The 23,607-nt window shown below is 43.1% G+C and overlaps 1 protein-coding gene across 1 annotated transcript; it reads left to right on the top strand.

The window, feature by feature from the left end:
• Nucleotides 1-2,733: 2,733 nt before the first annotated feature.
• Nucleotides 2,734-23,607, top strand: LOC127580766 (synaptophysin-like protein 2). Its single transcript, XM_052034602.1, has 6 exons — nt 2,734-2,902; nt 3,004-3,075; nt 14,023-14,141; nt 17,007-17,208; nt 19,653-19,844; nt 20,704-23,607. The coding sequence occupies exons 1-6, from the start codon at nt 2,882-2,884 to the stop codon at nt 20,827-20,829; spliced, it is 732 nt and encodes a 243-aa protein (XP_051890562.1). The 5' UTR covers nt 2,734-2,881; the 3' UTR covers nt 20,830-23,607.

The following is a 23,607-nucleotide window of genomic DNA, read 5'->3' as shown; positions in this document are numbered from 1 at the left end:
TCCACATGGGAGTGCCAGCATGTTGCTAGATTAGTAGTTTTTACTTGTCGATTTTATGAATCAGTTATTTCAGTTGCTTTAAGCAGAGATTCTGAGATTTTTTTTATATCTTCAGTATTTATTTATTTAGCACTTTTAAGTCGAGCAGTAGCATTCCTGGTGAGCAGGTGTTGCTCAGTCCCAGAGCATGCATCTGAATATGGTCAGTGGGCCCACACCCAGTACTGGTGCTAACAAGTCGTAAGGACCAAACAACAAAAGGAATAGCCCCTCAAATCCTTCAGTCCCCTGCTGTTCCACAGGACTAACCAAAGAGGGAGTAATAAACACACTTAGAGAATGGACTGAGTTGATTTAGTGTAAATAGCCACTAAACAAATTGCAAGGACTTGGCAGCTAAGAACTACCTAACCTAACTTGTATATGTAAAATTATTTTTACAAGATATTACTTGATCACTTGGGCAGTCCTTAGGGTCAAGGATGGGATATCCATGAGATTCCTGATGTTTTGGGTCCTAAATTTTAGATTGAGGAGTGGAAGTTACCTGCTGGTGACCTCTTTCAATGTGGGACAGCCATTGGACACCACCCATCTCACTGGCTTAGTGGAATGAGCTCTTAGTCCAGTCCAAGACTGGGGAGCTGGCTTTGCTGCATGGATGTTAGCACACACACAAGTGGACATTGAGGTAGAGAGCAATTGTGAGGTCCAAGTCCATAGCATCCTGAAAATGGCAACACAAATAGACAAGGTGGTAAAGAAGGCGTGAGGTATGTTTGCCATTATTGGTCAGGGCATCAAGTATAAAAGTCAGGAAGTCATGTTGCAGCTGTATAAAACTTTGGTTAAGCCACATTTAGAGTAGTGTGTGCAGATCTGGTCACCACATTACAGGAAGGATGTGAAAGCTTTGGAGAGGGTGCAGGAGAGGTTCACCAGGATGCTGCCTGGATTAGAGGGCATGTTTTACAGGGAGAGGTTGGACAAACTTGGGTTGTTTTCTGTAGAGCGTCAGAGGCTGAGGGGTGACCTGGTGGAAGGATATTACATTATGAGAGGAACAGACAGGTTAGATGGTCAGAGTCTGTACCAGAGTGGAAATGTCAAATACTTGAGGGCATAGGTTTAGGTAAGAGAGGAAGAGGTTAAAGATTTACGAGGCAGGTTTTTTGCACAGAGAGCGGTAGGTGTCCAGAATGTGCTTTCGGGGGGTGGGAGGGGGTGCGGTAGAGGCAGATACGGTAGCAACATTTAAGAGGCATTTAGATAGGCACATGAACAGGCAGGCAATGGAGGGATATGGAGCATGTGCAGGTAGATGGGATTTAATCGGACATCATGGTCAGCACAGACATCATGGGCCGAAGGCCCTGTTCCTGTGTTGCTCTATGTTCTATGTATTTGGGTGGCTTTTGGCACATAAAAACACACACAAGCACACACAAGCACACACACACACACACACACACACACACATGTTTGCAGACATGCACTTATGTAAACACACACGCACGCACGCACACACACTCCCACACACACCCACACACACTTGCACATGAAAAGTGGAGGGGTGAGCGGAAGCTGAGGCCTTTGCCCACTGCCTGCTCCTTACCCCCCCCCCACCCCACACCCCCTCTCTTCTTCACTTCTCTCACCATCTTCCTCACCTTCTGTAAGTCTGCGTGTTCGCCACAACACTTTAACCTCCTCCAATCCTCCATCAGTCCCCTTCCATGCGAACCATACTCCGTCCACCTCCTCTCTTGCTATCTGCCACTCAGTCCCCTCCTTCCAACCCTTTTGCTAAAAGAGACCTGATGAAAGTTTATAAAATTATGAGAGACACAGATGAGCTGAATAGCCAGAGTCTCTGTCCCAGGGAAGAAATGTCAAATACTAGAGGACATAGCTTCAAGGTGAGAGTGGGAAAGTTTAAAGGAGATGTACGCAGCGTTTTTGACACAGAGAGGGTAGGTACCTGGAATGGGCTGCCAGGGGTAGTGGTAGAAGTAGACCTGATAATGGAACTTAAAAGGCATTTAGACAGGCACATGAACAGGCAGGGAGTGGCAGGCTATGTATCATGTGCAGGCACATGGGATTAGTTTAATTTGGCATCATGGTTGGCACAGACATCATGGGCCAAAGGGCCTGTGTCCTATGTTCTATGCCTGATCTTCTACCTCAGTTCCATTTTCCTGCGCTACCCCCATGTCCTTTGATTCCCCATATCTGGCACAGAAAAGGAGTTCAGATGAAGGTCTCGACCCAAAATATTGACTGTTGATTTTCCTCCACAGATTCTGCCTGACCCGTTGAGTTCCTCCAGCGGCTTGTTTTCTTCGCAATGATTCTTAGTCAACCTGTTCTGAGGAATGACCCAATACAAAGAAGATGTCAGTATTTGCAGAGGGATGGGATTCCCAGAAATAACGTCAGAATGTGGCAGGGGGTGATGTTTGTTTTTGCCCGGTGTGGGTTGGAGATTATATGAATGTGAGATGTTAATATTTTCAGGTGTCTGGGATAATGCCAATATTTAAAGGATTTTTAAGCTCTTTTTCCCCATGTAGAAGTTTTAATAACCAAGCTACCAGCTTCTTAATTGGATTTGACTTTGAGATTTGAGTGATTCACTGGAGATCAGGTCAATTACATCCTGCCTGGAGTTAGTTTCAGCCTTGGGTCACATGTTGATTTGGTCACATGTTGCCTCGGGAGCCGCTGGATTTGGACATGTTCGATTGGCTCCAGGACTCGTAGGTTGGTTTTCTCGGGCTTGGCTCTTTCATGTCTCTCTGATCTTTTTCTCTCTCTCTCCGTCTGTTCGGGAGTTGCGATCAACATTAAACAAGAGAAGTAGTTCTCGAGTGACGGAATGGAAGCGGCCCCGCTTAAGGTCTGAGATGCTGCAGCAAGTTTGGAAAGTTTTTTGTTTAACCTTTTTATCTGCGCGTGTTTTTGAACTAAAACTCTTACTCCTCTCTTTTGTAATTTCAGAAACTCGCTGAGTTTAAACTCGACCTCGGTCCTCTTAAAGAGCCGCTCGGATTTATCAAAGTCTTGGAATGGGTGTGTGTTACAGGCCTTTTTTTCTGCTCGTCCCCATAGGAAATATATTTTAGATCAATATTGTTTATATTGGGCTGACTTCAGCGGGCCATGTAAAGTTGTGGTGCTTCTGACTGATTTAATGTTTGTCTGAGAGGCGTTTATGGTTGAAGTAGGGAGAAGAAAATCCAACGTTTAAATGATCCGCCTGTGTGAATATCAGGGTTGAAATCTTGAGTTGTACTGCGGCGGCGAAGGGCACTAAATCCGCTTGTAATGTGGAGTTGACCTCCAAATTAAGATACCTTTTCTGTAGCTATATGAAACTGCTTGTCTCTCAGTACAGCAGTATTGTATTGTGTTCAACGCTAACGACTTACACGTGTTGTGTCTTAATGCAGTAAAACGCACCGAGAGATAAAACGGCATTAATAAACTTTTGACATTTTGCCACAAATATTTGTGGCACATCAGCTGATTAGTCGAAGAATTTGTTTTGCAAGGAGTGTCTTGAAATGCTGGGATTTTGTTCTTTAGTTGGATGTGCAAGAAGCCAGAGTCAAAGAGTGCATGCGTGTTGAAGGATTGCAGAAACAGTGGGGGTTCTGGAGATGGGAAGTTGAAAAGATTATGTGGGGTACCTGAACGCAAGAATTTTTAAATCGAAGTGTGTTTTTGTAGGGAGTCAAAGCAGTCAGTGGGCAAAGTTATGTGTGAAGGAAATCTTCACACGTTTGGATGGGTGGTGGAAATTTGGATGAGTTTGAAGATGGAAGATTAACCAGCTTAGTCAACTCTGGAGGCAACAAAGGCATGAATGAGGTTTTTGGCAATGGATAAAAAAGGCACGGGTGAGTGGGATGATGTCTTGTCAAAAGCAGTTTTGATAATGGTCAGAAACTCATCTTGTGGTCACATTTGGCAACAACTTCTGTTATACAGATACTGCTATTTACCTGGGCAAGTGATGGTTCAATGGGTGATGGATAGAGATTATAACAGACACTGAAAACCAAGCTGGAGTTCCCAGTGTTAGATTGAAGTAATTTGTTTCTCCAGTCCAGGATGTTGGTTAATGAGCTGGATAATTTGGAAACAGCAGAGGTGTTGAGATGGGCATTGGTGAGGGAGAGCTGGATGTTGACAGTGTATGTTTGGGATTTATTTTCAGATGATTCTCCTAAACTTAAAAGGGAGGACTCGGTTACAAAATTTAGCCAATAAACCACCCTGGATGCAATCTCTCTCATTCTGGGATGAACACACTCTGGCCAATTACTAAGCTCACTTCAGTCCCATCAAACATTCCAGTATAAGTATAGAGTGATTGGACCTAGAGTAAAGCTCTCTGCATATGGTCCCATCCAGTATTCCAAGAGCAGGTACAAGTGTAGTTGGTGGTGTAGTCCCATATTAGCAGACTAAGAATTTAAAGTGTCCATTTTTACTGACTAACAAATGTTGTACCAAAACAGCAAAGACTTTAGTAATTAAGTAATCGCTTTTGAAGGAAGGGTGTAAAAGGAAAGTGAAGTAATTGGAGCAGAGAGCTCCGGTTGGAGAGCTGGCACAAGCAGATGTGCTGACTGGCCACCTTTTTGTGGTGTAATGTTTAGAAACTAGGTTTGTTACATTAAAGCAGGAGGAAAACTAATTTGGTAAAACAAAGAAATATTGTAATGCCTGAAGGGGGAGAGCACATTTATTTTAAAAAAATTATCCCCTGTTATCTACAGGGCAGGCACAGTAGTGTAGCGGTTAGTGTAATGCTTTACAGCACCAGCGACCCGGGTTCAATTCCGGCCGCTGACTGTAAGGAGTTTGTACGTTCTCCCTGTGTCTGCATGGGTTTCCTCCAGGTGCTCTGGTTTCCTCCCACGTTCCAAAGATGTACGGGTTAGGAAGTTGTGGGCATGCTACGTTGGCGCCGGAAGTGTGGCGATGCTTGCAGGCTGTCCCCAGAACACTCTACGCAAAAGATGCATTTCACTGTGTGTTTCGATGTACCTGTGACTAATAAAGATATCTTATCTTCTGTCACAATCTTGGCAGTGGTTGAATGAGGGGATGTCCGGTTGTCTGAAACCGACCAATAGATAGCAGATGGTGTCCCGAGGATAACTTTACCCTTTATCACCCACCCCCCTGTTGCTACCTCCTGAGGAAGTACTTGGTTTGTTGATTGAGCCTGGGCTGAGCAAAGGGATGGTGTAACAAGATAAGCAGGCAGTCATTTAAAACTGAGGCATACAGTGATTTGGAGGACCTCTGGAATTCCCCAGCCTGGAGGGTTATAGAGGCTACATCTTTAGAGGTAGATAAATTTTCAAAAGCCTGAGGAATTGAGAGCTATGGGGAACTGGCACAGAAGGAGCCAGGGACTGATCAGCCATGATCATGTTGAATGGCAGGGCAGGCTTAATGGGCCAGATGGCTGCCTGCTGTTCTCATGTTCTTGTGTTGATGAAAAGACTTGACAGAAATCTGCAGGTGGCATCTCAGTGAAGGGGAGACTTGGTGTGAGGGTGCCGTGCCATTCTATTATCTCCCTCTTCCACCGAGCCAGAGAATATTCATGGTCTACAAATGGATCTGGTTTGGAAGTTTGAAAGGAAAATTGGAGCCTGTGAGCATAAGAAGCTCTGGAGACACAAGAGACTGCAGATGCTGGAACCTGGACCAACACACAATGTGCTGGAGGAACTCAGCAGGTCGAGTAGCATCTGTGGGAGGAAAGGAATTGTCAATGTTTTGGATCGAAACCCTGCATCAGGACCAGCCGATCCTTTCCTCCCACAGGTGCTGCCTGACCTACTGAGTTCCTCCAGCAATTTGTGCGAAGCCTTGGCTCCGGGCTCGAGTGTTTGTGAGTAAATTTGCAGGTCTAAAGTGTTCTTGTCTGGCTGTGGCTGCAGCCTGCACTGAACTACGTACGCAGGGCTGCTGATGGGGCCAGGGAGGGTAAAGGGAAACCAAATAACTGCAGATGCTGGGAATCTGAAATAAAATCAAAATGCTGGAAACACTCAGCATTTGTGGAATGAGAATTTGTGTTTCGGGTCAAAGACCTTTTATCAGAATCTCATTTGGGATGAAGAGAGAGTCTAGGTGGTTTGGGACCTGGTGATTACTGAGAGACTTTGTAGTGCTTCAAAAAAAAACTCCAATCCAGCTACTGCTTCAGGAGAGGTAAGCAGCATTTCCGTACGGTTCTCATCAACTCTTTCACAAGATCACAAGACAAGGGAGCAGAAGTAGGCCATTCGGCCCGTCGACTCTGCTCCAAAGAAAAGGAAAAAAAGAAATGAGAAATTGGGGGTGGGGGGAAACAAAAAAAACACCTAACCCCAATTCCCAGCCTTATCCCCATATCCCTTGATACCCTGACTATTTAGATATCTATCTATCTCTTTCTTAAACGCCTCCAATGATCTGGCCTCCACTGCTGTACGTGGCAAGGAATTCCACAAATTCACCACCCTCTGGCTAAAGAAATTTCTCCTCATCTGTTTTAAACCTGTACCCTCTAATTCTAAGATTGTGCCCTCTGGTCCTGGACTCACCCACCAAGGGAAACAGCTTGACCACATCTACTCTGTCCAGTCCTTTCAACATTTTAAATGTCTCTATGAGGTCCCCTCTCATTCTTCTGTACTCCAGTGAGTACAGTCCAAGAGCCGACAAACGCTCATCATACGTAAGCTCATGTCCGAAGGATCTCCTGATCACCTTCCCACCTTACACTAAACCAACAATGAGTACAGTGGAGCTAAAAGTCCATCCATCACCCAGTATTTGCTGAACTCAACTGGGTTGTCCAAACCTTGAAATTCGCACCATAATTTCAAATCATTTCTAACACTTCTAACCATCTTCAGCCCTACAATCTTTAAATTATTTCCCACCCTTTCTTGACCAACAACATCATCTACATAGCTCTCTGTTGTAGTAAATCATTCCAAGGGGCTTCCCAGATCAGATGCAATTTGACACAGCCCTGTACAGGAATGCTGCAGCACGTGCTGGGCCCCCATTAATCAAGAAGCAAATTAATGTTGCATGTATGTGTGTACATAATGTGCCCCCTACAATATCTGTCAAAATTTAATTCCTGCAGATGTCCCAGTAGGGCTGATCCTAGTCACAGTGGCAGGTTTAAAGAGCCTTTTTCAAGAAGAAGTGTGAGGTAGAACGTGTGGAGATGTTTTCGAGTGGAAATTTCAGAGCTTGGAGTTGAGGATGTGACTGGCAATAATGAAATGATTTTATAAACAAGGGGAGTGTGTGTGGTCAGAACTGTAAGAGTTCAAGGATTGTAGGGCTGAAGATGGTTAGAAGTGTTAGAAACGATTTGAAATTATGGTGCAAATTTCAAGGTTCGGACAACCCAGTTGAGTTCAGCAAATACTAGGTGATGGATGGACTTTTAGCTCCACTGTACTTATTGTTGGTTTAGGGTAAGGTGGGAAGGTGATCAGGAGATCCTTCGGACACTCATTCACTTTACATCTTTTTTTTCTCCTTCACCGGTTCTTTGATCATCTGCTGTAATTGGATTTTCCCGCATAAGCTCTAATTCTTTCAGTCCTCATGCCTCTTGCTTATTGTTTATTTTCAATCCTAAGACTTTTTTCCTCCTGTTTTAAACTTTCTCAAAATTTCCCTCTGATCAAATGTTAATTCACTTGTCCTAATGGCCTCCTGTAGAATAGTGAAAATTCATGGCATAGGAAACCATTTGGCCCATTGTGTCCATCCCTACCAAATATTAGACTGTTTGGGTACTCCCTCTCATCAGCTGCCTATAGCCTTATTGGTCTCATCGCTACTTATTCACTTGCCTTCTAATTGTGAGGCTTTCTGCCTCCATCAACTTTGAGGCGGTAGGCTGCAGACTGTTTCATCTTTTTGGATGAAAAACTTTTTCCTCAATTTCTCTCTAACATCTCTGCTTATCAACATCTCTCTGCCAAGGGAAATGGGTTCTTTCTGTTAATCCTGTCAGGGCCTTGTACTTTAGTACACCTCAGTTATATCTCCCTTCGTATCTTCCTTGTGTAAAAGGCTATTCGGTATGTCTCTGTGGCTCTCCGTCAGAGCAATTGAGTCGGTTGCATTCTCTGGCTCTTTGTTTTGTGGCCCTGAAATTTTATTTCTCTCTGTCAAATTTCTTTCCAAGTCCCTTTTGAAAATTAAGGTTGAAGTGGCTTTCGGGCAATGAATTCTTGATTTATTGCGGGCTGGAAAAGTTTTCCTCGTCACCCTGGTTCCTTTGTTAATCTTTCTAAATGTATTCCTTGGTTCTCAACCCTTCTGCCAGAGGTTCTCTTTTTGCTTGGTCTGGATGATTCTCATCTCCATCTATGGACTTTATCCAGACTATCCACAAAGCTGAATTTGCTCATCCCTGGGATTATTTTATTAGATCTTTTCTGTACAGGGTCTAGGTCTTCATGTCCACCTTGTATTTTGGTGTTTCCATGTTTTTTGAATCACATTCTCAACCTGTCTTCAAGGATTTGTGCACACGGCACCCAAGTCTCTCTATTTCTGTTTTAGAATTATCTAACTTGCAGTATCTTTCTTCATTCATCAAATTAAAGTGTATCACTTCTGTTAAATTTCATCTGTGCCCTGTCCACTTGTCAGTGTATGTGGTTTTGACATTTATTATCCCCATTGTTTACTGCACATTTCATGCCATCTGCAAACTTTGAAATGGTGCCCTGTATAACTTTCCACATTATTTTAAAATGTCTCAAGAAATGAGTAGTCTGAATAATAATCGGCAAACACTACCGCAGTCAGTCATGGGAATCACATGGGACGTGGGAAGGCTACAATACAGGAGGCCCATGTGTGCTGGTTGCAAAAGGGCAACCCAGCTTAATCCCACCTTCCATCACCAGATGTGGAGCTCTCAAGTCAGTTTTTCCAAGGACACATCCAAATGCGTTTTACATGTCTAAGATTTTTTTCTGCCTCTACCACTATTATAGATGGTGACTTCCAGACTCCAACCCACCCTCTGGGTTTGAAAAGCTTTTCCTTGGCTCCCATCTCCTCTTTACCAAATATTTTAATCAATGTTTCCTGGTTTTTCACTTCTTAGTTAAGGAGAATAGGCCCTTCCTATTTGATCTCCAAGCCCCTCCATGATAAGATTTCTTTATTAGTCACATGTACAGTGAAATGCATCTTTTGCATAGTGTTCTGGCAGCAGCCTGCCAGTGTCGCCATGCTTCCAGTGCCGCCATGCTTCCAGTGCCAACACAGCATGTCCACAACTTTCTAACCCGTACGTCTTTGGAATGTGGGAAGAAACTGGAGCACCCAGAGGAAACCCACGCAGACACTGGGAGAACGTACAAACTCCTTACAGACAGTGGCCGGAATTGAACCCAGGTCGCTGGCGCTGTAATAGCGTTGTGCTAATCGCTACACTACGGTACCTGCCCCATCGATTTAACATTAATTTATTTAGTCTTCACTCAGCATCCTCTGTTACAAAGGGAGCAACTGGAGCTGATCCTTGTACCCATTATTTTCCAGTCCTGGCAACATCCTTGTAAACCTTCTTTGCACCCTTCAGATCAAGTGCATATTTCCTATAATGTGGTAACTAAGAATGTACATAATACCCTTGCAGTGACCTAACTAGTGTTGCATACAGTTCTAGCATAAGCATCCCTCTGTGCCTCAGCTAACATCCTGTGTCTGTAACTCGTCAACCAAATTTGCTAAGTTTTGTGGGTTTATGCACTCATGGTGTCTTTACTCCTCTGACCTTGTCTAATACCGTACTACTTCTGGTTGTGCCTATTGCGTCAATTCATTTTGTACTCATTGTTCCTCCTTTCTAATGCTGCATTCTAATTCCAACCCCTTGGCAAATTTGGTTAAACCTTCTTCATATTGCACTAGCAAAGCTCCTGTGAGGCCTTTGGGTCCAGCATTCTTAAGGTAGAGATGAAAAACACGATGATGCTGGAGGAACTCAGCAGGCCAGGCAGCGTCCGTGGAGAAAAGCAGGCAGTCAACGTTTTGGGTCCGGACCCTTCTTCAGGACTGAAGATAGGAAAAAGGGAAGCCTAGTATATAGGAGGGAAAAGCAAAGCAGTGATAGGTGGACAAAAGAGATTCGGTTCTTATTAGTATTAGTGTTGAAGGGAAGTAGCTGTTCTTGAACCTTTTGTAGTTCCCAGAAATCTTCCTGCGGGAGCTCTGTCCTTCTATCTACCTTATTGGTGCCTTTGTAATCACTGTATGGCCTTGCTTGCCCTCAAGTTGCCCCTCGATTTTCTGTAGCTGTGACACCAGAGAGACAATACGCCATCCTGGAATCATGTCCACAAGTGCAAAATATGTGTTTGTCAGCTTGACGATTCAATTCCCCCATCCCCACAGATGCCTGATGTATCCCCGTTACATATCTGTCTCCCATCCACCCAGAGAAACATTTGAGTTGCTCGTGGTTCCAGGATCTTTGATTATGTTTTTATTCCCAGGACAATTACCACCCTCATCAGTGTTTGAAACTCTTTACTAGTTAGAGAATGGGATGCATGTGGGGCTTGTGTACTAACTACCTGTTGTTCCTTGATTGTACAGTGGTCAATTCCCAAGCTGTAACCATCTTCTAAAACTTGCTATCCATGTAGATCTCAATCTCACAGGTGCACTGGTCAAAGTTTTTACACAGAGAGTCCTTCAACCCGGAAAAGTGAAGTGATGCATTTTGGAAGATCGAATTTGAAGGCAGAATACAAGGTTAATGGCAGGACTCTTAGCAGTGTAGAGGAACAGAGGGATCTTGGGATCCATGTCCAGGGATCCCTCAAGGTTGCTGCGCAGGTCGATAGGGTTGTTAAGATGGCGTATGGTGTGTTGGCCTTCATTGGTCGGGGTATTGAGTTCAGGAGCCACAAGGTAACGTTGCAGCTCTATAAAACTCTGGTTAGACCACACTTGGAGTATTGTATTCAGTTCTGGTCACCTCATTTATAGAAAGGATGTGGAAGCTTTAGCGAGGGTGCAAGATATTTACCAGAATGCTGTCTGGTTTGGAGAGTATGTCTTATGAGGATAGGTTGAGCAAGCTAGGGCTTTTCTTTGGAGCGAAGGAGGATGAGAGGTAACTTGATAGAGGTGTACAAGAGGCATACTGTAATGGAGTGGACAGTCAGAAACTTTTTTTCCAGGGTGAAAATGGCTAACATGATGGGACATAATTTTAAGCTGATTGGAGGAAGGTATAGGGGGGATGTCAGAGGTATTCTTTTTAACACTGAGTTGAGTGTGTGGAACACTGTGCCGGCAGAGGTGGTGGAGGCATATACATTAGGAACAATTTAAGAGACTCTTAGATAGGCACATGAATGATAGAAAAACAGAGGGCTATGTGGGAGAGAAGGGTTAGATAGATCTTGTCGCAGGATAAAATGTTGGCACGATGTCATGAGCTGAAGGGCCTGTACTGTGCTGTAATGTTTTACGTTCTCTGAGAGTGGTAGGTGCCTGGAACACACTGCCGGGGGAAGTGGTGGAAACAGATAAGGTAGCATTGTTTTAAGAGGCATTAAAACAGGCACATAAACAGGCAGGAAATGGAGAGAGAGAGAGAGACCACGTGCAGGCAAATGGGATTAGTTTGGATGGGCATCATGGTCGGCATAGACCTCTTGGGCCGAAGGGCCTGTTCTTGTGCTGTACTGATCTATGTTCAAAGTCAAAAATCAAGAGCTTGAGCTCTTTCAGCTAATTGTTTGTGCAGGCCATGTGAAGTATTCTGAATTTCTGATGAGGTACAGTGTGTTCAATGAAGCTTGGATGCCTCCGGCTTGCTATCAATGTTTTCCCTCCTTCCCCTTTCTGTGAAGTGCCTTTTGACTTTGGTACTTTGTTAAAGCAAGTGAATAAATGCAAGTTAGTATTTTTAAATTAGTAACACGTCATAGCTTGTGTTAGACATGACTCAAGTAGTTACCACTCTTCATGAGGCTGAGTGTGGGTTCAAATCTCAGTCCAGGATGGAGGTGCTGCTGCACTGTCACAAGTACCATGTTTTGTCTGCATTCTTGAGTGACCACCCCTCTCTCAAGGGCTAGACGTCACGTAGGATTGGGGCACCATCCTCTCCTGCACCAGATGGTGTGCTGTGTAATGTGCAGCTGGAGCTTTCTGCAGTCTTTTCTTCCCCATGTGTGAAGCTGCAATTTAAATTTAGCTTGTGGAGTATGTGTAAGATTCACACCAGTGGGTTGTGCACTCGTTGATGGCTGTTCCTGCAGCTTTCCATTTTGCAGCTATTATTAGCCACTGGGAGTGGACTTTGCAAAACAATAATCAGTACTTGATTGCACTGTGTGCAAATTAACCCTCTGTAGTCTGGAGCTTAGGCTAGCACAAGGTATTTGAATCGTCAATTATCTTGAGCTCAGAACAGCCATTGCAGGGTTCCCCACCTCTCTTCCCATGCTACCTCCCCTTCCCGAAACAGTTATCCCTCCCTCCCCCCCTCCCCCCCCCCTCTCTCTTTTGATTGTCTGACACCACTGTTGTACAGTAAACACTTTGAGTGATAACATACAAACTGTTTAAAAGCAATCTGTTTTATAGAAGAGTTTTGTGATATACTGAATATTGTTGTAATGACAAAACCTGCATTACGTCTGGTTACAACTAGTTGCTACCTGACCCTATTGGCTTGTACAAAGCAAAGATGTTCAATGTTTTAGTGATCTTGATGATTGTTTCTCAGTTTGGAGTTGATCACTATTGTGGTACCATAACTGAAAAGCAAAATGAAACTGCAAATGCTGGAAATCTGAATTAAAATAAGAAAAAGCTAGAAAAACTCAGCAGGTCTGGCAGCACCTGTGGAAAAGATAAGCAATTAACATTGTGATCCTTTGGAACTGATGGAGTGTCCCAGACATGGACCTGTTTCTCTTTCTACAGATGCTGTCTAACCTGCTGCATTTGCCCAGTATTTTGTTTTCATTGCAGTACACTAAGCAATTCTAGTCTTCATTTGTATCTTGGTCAGGTTACACCTGAGCATGCTACATTGTTCTGGCCTACATTAAAACACTTGAAGTACTCTTTGCTCCATATTATTAAATGGATATAAAGGCACAGGCAAAGATGTAAGAAAGGATTTACAAGGTTGATACCAGAATCAAGATGTGAATATCAGGAAAGATTAAATGGCTGATGTGTACTCTGATAGAAGTCTTTAAAGTCATGAAAGATATTCATATAAGGTGAGAGGGGGTAGTTTCAGAAGAGACGTGAGGGGTAAGTTTTTAATTAAGAGAGTGGTGGATGCCTGGAATGCGTTGCCTGATAGGGTGGTGGAGGCAAACTCATTGGGGGCTTTTACGAGGGGCTTGGATAGGCTCGTGAATGAGAGGAAAATGGAGGGATTTGGGCATGCTGTAGGTAGGAGGGAATAGCTGTGTCAGCACAACATTGTGGGCTGAAGGGCCTGTTCTGTGCTGTACTGTTCTATGTTTCATTAGACATGGAGCAAATGTTTTTACTTGTAGGGAAATCCAAAATTCTTGGACACGTTAAATAATTTATAAATCCAAAAAGGACCTCAGCAGCTGCTTTTATCTGAGAGGTGAGAACTCTCCACTATTGGGCATGGTTGTGGAAAATTGATGCATTTTGGATGGATGTATTGATGGTTGTAGCCATAGTCACACAGCTCAGAACTTGGCCTTTCAGCCCACCATGCTAACCGTCACGTACCTATATATACCAATGCCACTTACCAGCACTTGGTCTGTGGCCTCCCATGCATCGGCAACTCGAGTGCTCATCTGGATATTTTGGATGAGGAGTGGTGGGAGGAGGCTTGTGTGGAGTGTAACACTGGGAAAGACCCCTTGGATTGAACTGCCTATTTCTGTGTGGTTTGTTTTTTCTGTTCTGCATGTGTTCAGTTCTTTGTCTCTACAGATTTTTGCTGTGTTTGCATTTGCCACGTGCGGTGGTTATTCAGGAGAGAGCGAGGCTTCTGTTAAATGTGTGCATGACAAGGAGCAGCTGATCTCTATCCATTTCGGCTATCCTTTCAGGTAGGTGACGTTATGTCTGGTGGAATCTGTTCAGGGTTTGTGTGCCTCTTTCTTCTCACCCTGCCCCCAGGGCCCTTCCTAGACTTACACTGGTGATCAATCACTTCACTATTCTTGTATGCTCCACCTCTCCTTTGCTGTACCGTGAAGAAAGTTTCCATTTACAATCACCCTGGGTTTCTGGCAACTCTCCATCTAACTCTTTTCCACCACCTTGTTTATGAAAGGCTTCTCCCAAAATTTGCTGCATAATCTTTCACCTCTAACTTTCCTGGAGGAATTCCAGAGCTTTGCGGCCTGGATGATTGAAGGTGCAGCCACCAATGTTCGGTTGAGATTGGCAAAGAAGCGTGCGGATTTGTTAGTTCATTGGCTTATTTGAAAGATGGTGTTATGACTTCCCCTGCTGGGTTTATCTCCTGCAACTCTTTATCAACTGGTACCATGGAGTTGCCTTCATTAGAAGCACTTTAAGGAGGACATGCAAGAGACTGCCGGTGCTAGAATCTGGGGCAACACACAATCTGCTGGAGGAACTCAGAGCATCGAGCAGCATCTGGTGGCTTTTATAAAGCAGCCCACTACCATCACCTTGAATGGCAACTTTTTTTTGGTGGGGGGGGGGGGTGGGTGCTGGAATCTGGGTGTCGCTGGCAAGGTCAGCATATATTTGCTCATCCCTAACCATCCTTGAGAATGTGTTGATGAGCTACTGCAGTCTTACTGGTAGGGATATTCCTAGAGTGCGGCAGAGTAGGGAATTTGGAGCTAGCGATGTTCAAGAGCAGTAGTATATTTCTGAGCAAGGATGATGTGTAACTGAGTCATAGAGAAATACAGCATGGAAATGGGTGCTTCAGCCCAATGCATCCATGCTCATCTAAGCTAGTCCCATTTGACCCATATCCCTCTAACCCTTGTATGTTCTCCCTGTGTCTGCATGGGTTTCCTCTGGGCGCTCTGGTTTCCAACTACATTCCAAAAAAAAAGTACAAGTTAGGAAGTTGTGGGCATGCTATCTTGGCACCGGAAGCGTGGTGACACTTGCGGGCTGCCCCCAGAATACACTCTTGCAAAAAAAAAATGCATTTCACTGTGTTTTGATGTACATGTGACTATTAAAGATATCTTATCTATCCATGTACCTGTCCAAGTGTCTTTTAAATGTTGTTATTGTACCTGCCTCCACCACTTCCTCCGATAGTTCGTTCCATATACATGCCACCCTCTGTATGTGAGGGGGGAGAAAGTTGGCCCTCTGGTTACTATTAAATCTTGCCCCCTCTTGCCTTAAACCTATGCCCTCTTGCTCTTGATTCCCCAACACTGGGGGAAAAAGACTGTACATTCACCATATCTATGCCCCTCGTGATATTATAACTTGAAGGAGAACCTGCCAGTGGCATTGTTCCCATGCACCTGCTACCCTTGTCCTTTGGCATTGAGGTTGTGAATTTGGGAGGTATTGCCAGAATAGCCTGGGCAAGTAACAGCAATGCTTTTTGTAGATGGTACACATTGCAGCCACTTACATCTGTAATGGATGGGGTGCCAACCAAGAGTGTTGCCTTGCCCTAGTGATGTTGAGCTTATTGAGTTGTTGGTGCTGCGCTCATCCAGACAAACATTCCATCAGGGGGAGACAGGAGACTACAGATGCTGGAATATGGTGCGAAAAACACAAACTTCTGGAGGAACTCAGTGGGTTAAGTAGCATCTGTGGTAGCAAAGGGATGGTCTTTTTGGGTCAAGACCCTGCATCAGTACTGACACCAGAAGTTTGTTTTAAGTTGAACGAGGCCCAAATGAAACATAAAGGAATACAATGCTTGAACCAAGAAACAAAAATCAAATGTTGGAAATGTGAAATAAAGGAATGCTGGAAATGTTCAGCAGGTTAGCTGGCATCTTTGGAGAGGCAAAAAAGAATATGGAACATAGAACAGTACAGCAGGCCCTTTGGCCCATAGTGTCTGTGCCAAACATCATGCCAACTTTAACATTATCTCAGAGTTTTAGTTTCAGATTGATGGAGACACGAGACTGCAGGTGCTGGAATCTGGAGGGGAAAAAAAAAACGAACTGCTGAAGGAACTGTGGGTCAAGCAGCATTTGTGGGGGGGGGCAGGCACGGTGGAAGGAATTGTCGACAGGTCAGGACCTTGCATCAGGACTGATCACAAACTGGGAAAACTGGTTTTCTGAAATTGTTAAATGTTAACTGTGGTTCTCATCCCACAGATACTGCCTAACCTGAGTACCTCTCGCACTTTCTATTTTATTTTGTGTCCCCCAGCTTTATTCAACCCCCACTAGCTGTTCTTTAAGCCACCCCTTTCCAAACCTATTGGAACTTTAAAGACTTCCACAGTAAAACTCTGATAATTCAGTACCCTCAAGACTTTGGTGGTTTGGGACTATTGGATTATCCCAACACACTTTATTTCACTTATTATGTGTTCGTATAATAAATTTTCCACCGAGTTTAAGAGGAGCGCAGGATACGTAACTTTGTGAGTTCCAACTTGTCAAACAAACAGATGCTTATACACTATGGTCACACTCCAGCCGCAAACCTGCCATGTTCCCGACCCTGGCTCCAGCCACACACTTGGCCCATGCTCCTAGTAGTAGGTGGCAGATCTTGCGGGTCCATGAATAAAGAGGACTTGGTGTACTAGTGAGTGAGCAAGATGCCGAACCATTGGGATTTCTGAACATTTGGATACCGGATTGTTGGAGTCTTGCTGTATTTGGTCATCTTCCTCTTCTCCTAAGTTAGAAGAAAGTTTTTCCTTCTGAATAGAGCCTTTAATTTCTGATAATAACCTTTTTCTTTTTCTAACCACTCGTCTTGTATTGTAGGTTAAACAGAATTTCTTACCAAGTACTCACCTGCAGTAATGCTACTGTTTATGATACCTTGTATCTGAATGGAGACTTCTCCTCATCTTCGGAATTCTTTGTTACGATTGGAGTGTTTGCATTCCTATACTGCATGGCTGCTCTATTGCTCTATGTAGGATATCAAAACTTCTACCAGCAGAATAAATATCTGCCACTTGCTGTAAGTACCATAATTCTGTCATCTCTGCACTAACTACATAAGCATGCTATTATCCCTTAGCAACTTCTGAACATTTCTTCAATACAGTGTTAATTGACCTGGAATTAATCAACATTTGTACAAAACAGATTTAAACTACCAAGTTGCCCCTCGGATCCCTTTTAAATCTTTCCCCTCTCACGTTAAACCTATGTCCTCCTAGTTTTTGGTTTCCTTTTCCTCAGAAAAGACTGTGTGCATTAAAGTTCATTGTCATGGAAGAATAGGAAAACATGGGATATATTAACTAGTGAGATTATAAATTAAAATTTTAAATAAGATTTCAAACAATCCATGTTGAATCCTTGGTTTAGAAAGTAACATGGCTGTTACTTTATAAAAATCCAAGAGCCATCAGTTAAATTTTACAGCTGGAAAAGGGATGGAAAGTAGATCATCCTTTTTTTAGTCACGGGATTGGTAAGGAATGGGGTAGATTTATATTTAGGATCATGTATGAAATATACATGGTCATAAAATCCTGGAAAGATGAAGTTCTGAGGTGTATTCAGTCTGTTCAAGTTAAATTAAGATGCTTTATTAATAACCATGTGGAAACTAGTCATGAGTTGTAGAGGGGGAGCATTTGGGATACTTCAGGGCCTTGGATGCTGACCTTGCACTTATGTCTGCAAGTCAACCCATCTGGTTTTGTTCTAACTACAGCTTTTAATGGTACATTTAAAGCATTCTATGCAAGATTTTTTTATTATTAGCTCTTAATGATATGGGAAGTAAACTCCAAGTAGGCACACACCTGCCATCTCCAACAAGGCCATCTCTTCAGCCTAAAGGTCACAAATGGATTTCACATAAACCTGGACTTGTTTTATATTTGTCCTGTTTGAACTTGGAGACCTGTGACTTCGGGAAAGCTCTTGCTTTTGGAAGTGTTGGAGTCCTAAATTAGAATGTCAATCTATTGGTATTGGCAACCAGTAACATCTGCCCCATTGATCAGAACAGGATTGAAGTTTCATCTCCATACTCTAGGCTCAGCACCATTGGACTATTGAGGGCCATTTAAACAAGAATCAATTATGTCATCCTCTTTATCTTATAGCTTCAAAAAGGATGGGCAGGTGGAAAGATTATTAATTTGCTTCCTAGCTTCTCCTGATTTTGCTAATCTGGGTTAAATTCAACCCCTTCCTCAACCATTTCACTATTCAAATTGTTAATCCAAGAGAGTTGTTGTCAGATTGAAGGCTTGCATTCTGACCTAAATTAATCTTTCCATCTTGCGTAGAATGAGCTAGGCTTAATCCTGTACTCTGTAACTATCTCTCTAATTTGCAGATGACTTTGCGTTCAGCAGATTGCCAGAAGGAATCTGAGAGTTTGTGGATCAGCAGTAGATAAATGGTAGCTGAAGTTTAGTGCTAAAATAAATCAACACAGAAACAGGCCCTTCAGTCCAACTCCACTATGTTGACCAAGGTGCACACTTAAGTTAGTCCCACTTTCCTACATTTGACCTGTATCCTTCTAAATCTTTCCTATCCATATACTTATCCAAATATATTGTAAATATCATTATTGTACCACTCTCAACTACTTCCTCTGGCAGCTTGTTCCATGTATGCACCACCCTCTGCGTGAAGAAGTTGCCACTTGGACCCCTTTTAAATCTTTCCCCTCTTACCTTAAATCTATGTCCTCCTAGTTTTTGGATCCCTTTCCCTGGGAAAAGATTGTGTGCATTAAAGTTCATTATCATGGAAGAATAGGAAAACATGGGATATATTAACTAGTGAGTTTATAAATTAAAATTTTAAATAAGGTTTCAAACAATCGATATTGAATCATTGGTTTTGTATCTGGAAGCAGAGAATGGAAAAACAAGGAATTAATGTTGGACTGACTTCCTCTTGTCGCAATATTTGAGTGACTGATCCAATGCAAAAGACAGTATGGATTTATGGAGCTGATATCAGGGATAATGTATGTCCATAGGAATTGAGTAGAGGTTATAAAGAGAGATGTGAGAAATTAACTAAAATAGATGAGAGGCTTTAAGGTGATCAAGATTGTGGTGAGGTAAATCTAAGCTTGGAATAATTTCCATTGTCCAACATTGTAAAAAGAGTGACAACTTCCAGCCCTCCTGTTCCATGTTGCATGCATTCCAGTTGTTGCTAAACTGAATTTGTTCTTGAGACCATCAGGGGAAGGAACCTAGCGATACTGACCAACTCCTGAGTGTGAGTTGATTTTGTCACTTAAAGGAAATTGAATAAAAAGTGGATTAGAAGTGAATTAGATTAAATTTTTAAACTAAAAAATGGTATAGTGCAGGTGGGAAAAAAGGAAACTGGATCAGTATATTACAAGTGTAGTTGTAAAATTAGTGGACTGCTACAATTCTGGAAATTGATAGTAATGGAATGACCTCTGTCTTTCAGGATTTTGTTGTGACTGCATTGTTTGCATTCTTATGGCTGGTCTGCTCCTCTGCTTGGGCACAAGGTCTGGCTGATGTTAAGCATGCTACGAATCCATCTGTTTTCATCGTCAATGTAGATACCTGCCAGAGGCGGGATGTTGTCTGCACTCCAGGTGCTTTGCCCCCCATGGGTCGCCTTAATGCATCTGTGGTAAGTGCTGGCTGTGCAAAGATAGTACTGTGATGGGTAAGGGTTGGCTTGAGCTGTTGCCTTGCTTAGGAAGGATACAGTTTGCTTTTGTATGATGCCTTTCACTACTACGTAGAATCCGAATGATGCTTTGCAGCCAGTGAATCTCTTCAGATGCTGTTGCTGTGGCCTTGCACAGTCAAATTGTTCTTGGCAAGGTACCACGTAAAACAATGCAACAGGCATTAGCCAAGTTCTTGAATCCATGTCATTTGTTCTTTTATGCCTACCAAGAGGGCAGATCAATATTTCATCTGCATGATGACATTACCAACACTGCAGTGATCATTCAGTATTACACTGGCTTAATTGGGATTTGAACCCATACTTTAGAACAAGAATGCTAGCCATCTGAGCCATAGTTGGCAGCATCTTCCTGCATTACCTTTCTCCCTGCAAAGGCAAAGGGATTGTCTGACAATGATGATAGTCTATAAATTAAAAGCAACATTTTGTCCTGGAATATGAAATGAACAATTGTGGTAAGACTGCCTATTTTTCACCTGCTATAAATTCAAGTTCTCTGTATTAAACCTTAGGCTTCCAAGGGCTTCTGCTCTCCCAGGAAAGGCTGAATAGCTTAGGGGCACATCCTTCAGATTATTGTTTAAGTGGCTCCAATATGTTTGCGTGAGCCTAAACAGCAAGAAAGGACAGTTTTATATTAATGAACCAGTATGTTAAAATATGCAGATGTGACAACCTAGCTTCAGTTCAGAGCATTCACTGTTTGCCTTTAAAACCTGTTGATTAAAGCTTTAGATAGCACAGATCCAAGATGTTTGCAAATTAGACGTTAATTCTCTTTCTCTCTCCGCAGATATTTGGCTTCATGAACTTCATTTTATGGTCGGGTAACAGCTGGTTCACATACAAGGAAACGTCCTGGCACAAGCCAAGAAACCCACAGGGTGAAGCTGAGCAAGGCAGCAAAGTACAATACTGATGTAATCTTGCTCTTCCACCCCCATCCTCGCCCCTCAAAAACCAGCTTGTGCAAATGCCTTGGGTTAGTGTCAGGCCACACATGAACCTTCTAACCACCCAACACATTTGGGGAGGAATGGCTGTTGTATAGAAGAAAGGGGGCTGGAAGGGAGTCACTTTGAGCCATGACTATCCAATTCTGCACCACAAACCATGCCACAACCCATTCTCTCCCATCCCCTTATTAACTAAAAAGCAATCCCTGGACTCTAACCCATCTCTTCACTTCTTCTGATGGGTTGTATATAGAGTACATATTTTGTGTTCATATGGTGCCAAGTAATTTAGCTCATGGTATCCGTTTAGTTGTCTACATTCTGGGCCTTAACTCTAGTTTCAATGTTAATTCATAAGAAAGCTTTGGGAGCTGCTCAAGGTCTTGGCCTCAAGTATTGCTCCCCAGTTCAGAGTTTGTTTTTAAAATGTTAAACCCAAAACCATGCACATAGCCTTCATCCTGTCCCCTTCCTGGTAATCCTTGGTAATGGTATCATTTTTAAAAATGATGTCATCCACACTTACTAAAAGTAAATGCTACAGGAGCATTTCTCAGTAACACAACCACAGTAATGCTGGAGCTCTTCCCATTTTCAGGAATTCTTCCTCTTCTAACTCTCTTCACACAGTTCTTGCTTGTAAGGAGTTTGGATCCTGATGTGTTACTGATGTTTTGACAGTTATAAAAAATTATGCATATTCCTCAATGCAGAAACATTCTTCAGAAATTTTTGCTGAGGTTGGGTGTAGGTTGGTGGCTGGGCATTTTATATTTATCTGTGGGCTTTGCTGGGGTTTTCATCCTTGTCAATCACTTAAAATGCAAGCCCTACCCCTTCATGTTGAGACCAATCCCCATTCCTCCCAGATAAAGTTGCACAGATTCTCAGACACAGTTCCTGTTTTGTCCACTCTTCATTTTTTTAAATTGTTCTTGATATGATTGAACATGTAATTTTCTTTTCCCCTCTCTAATACCACCATCCTATTTGCCCTTCACTCTATCCCTGCCTTAGTATCACCACTAAGGATTGCTGGAGCAAGGACTTGAGGGTCCGAACAACATAATCTGGAACTGTGGATTGCCCACACTGAACCATTCTATTTCCTACATCAGCCATCTTCCTAGTCTATAGTAATGTGTGTTCTGTGGAGGTTAGCTCAGCAGCTGAAATGTTCGCATGTTTTAGAAAGGTTTTAAACCTTTTCCAGCTGGGGTAAATTCCAATCCAGTTTCCAGAAATGTCTGTTTATTGTGCTTGATCCAATCTGGTTATTGGCAGAAAGGGAGCTTGTGGGTGGTGATGTGGAAGGGAATGGAGGGAAAGCATTGGCTGGGAGATGGTGTCATTTCTGTTTCCATTCTCTCATCTGCCAGCAATACTGTGCTGAGCTGTTGGTTTTTGTGGACATCACTACAACAATAGAGGCTCCTGCTTGGATAACTCTTACTGGAAAACTTTGAATGGGGATGAAGGGGTTGGTTGTAGGCTTGGGAATATCTGGTGGTGTTCGGCATTAATTTGGGGAATGCACGCATTGGGGGTGAGATGAAGGGTAATCAGCAAAACGGTATCTGGTGTATGCTGGGAAGGGTTAGGTTGAAGGAAGTGTATGCATGAAGGCTTGGGGTGCTATTCACAATTGTTTGCGTTAATTTGCTGCTTTTCTCCAGATTCACTCCAACTTTGTTGTGATCTACAAGTGCATGTTCTACAAAAAGACCTGGTTTACAAAACATTCTAAAATTTTGGAAACTAATCCAGGCTGAGAAGAAGGGCACGCCCATGTAACAAGCGTTAGTGCCTTGTCATATTCCCACTAATCAGGTGTGCAAGCAGCTTCCTGTGATGTCAGTAAACTGACAACGTTTGAGGAAAATGTAGCCTTGCAAAGGCTTGAAATTTTGTGATTGAAATAAAATGCAAGTGCTGGCTCCTGTTATGCTTCTGTCCTTGCTTGTTGCGTGGAAGGAGGCTGAAAGGAGAAGGATTGTACAACCTTGAGTCTCCCAAGCCTGGGTCAAGTTCATGATGACCCTGTCAACTGCTGCTTGTGCCATTTTCCCTTCCACTGCTGAGCAGCTTTGGCAGATTAGCCCTGTAGGTCTGACAATCAGTGCTGGAACAGATGAGGCTGTAACTGGTGGGAAAGACTCTGTAGGAGGCAGAGCTCTTTTCTTTGGAAATCGGAAAACTCAGCGATGATCTGATAAAGGCATGAAAATTATGGAGGTGGTTGGTAAAACGGGTAGAGATTTGGCACTAATGGGAAGTCTGAAGATGGGGACAATAAGATAATTATAAAAGATCCAATCGAGAAATGTGATCAAGGTGGTCTGTCCATCAAATACGCAGAGTGTAATTAGTACCTCAGTGCTATGGATGATGGCCTGTGGCATTGGTTCATTTATCCTGCCAATGGACTGGGAGAATTTTGTGGAGATTTGTTGGCAGTTTTTCTGTAATGCTTTGTGCCTACTGTAAGTACTTTGTGTTTTCAGAGTACAGGAGGGCAAGGATCACTAGTCTATAGACCAGAAGTTTTGTCAGATTTGACATCATGATCTTCAAACACTCTTTTCCTCAAGTGACCAAAGACTGTGCTGTTACACTGAAAGCAATGGTGAATGTCATCTTTAAGATTTGTCTCCTTTTGAGAGGTGACTTCCAAGATATGGGAGCCAGTTCATGTATTCCACGGTTTGCTGAAGATCTATTATTGGATGCTATGTTGTACA

This window comes from Pristis pectinata, chromosome 20 (genome assembly GCF_009764475.1).
Source record: "Pristis pectinata isolate sPriPec2 chromosome 20, sPriPec2.1.pri, whole genome shotgun sequence".
Taxonomy (NCBI): domain Eukaryota; kingdom Metazoa; phylum Chordata; class Chondrichthyes; order Rhinopristiformes; family Pristidae; genus Pristis; species Pristis pectinata.
This window is presented reverse-complemented; position numbering and strand designations above follow the sequence as displayed.

Excerpts from the sequence above, each read along its gene's own strand:
- LOC127580766 (XM_052034602.1), top strand. The coding sequence starts at position 2,882 with ATGGAAGCGGCCCCGCTTAAG. Across the intron at positions 17,209-19,652 it reads ATAAATATCTGCCACTTGCT|GATTTTGTTGTGACTGCATT; the intron begins GTAAGTACCATA and ends TCTGTCTTTCAG. Across the intron at positions 19,845-20,703 it reads GTCGCCTTAATGCATCTGTG|ATATTTGGCTTCATGAACTT; the intron begins GTAAGTGCTGGC and ends CTCTCTCCGCAG.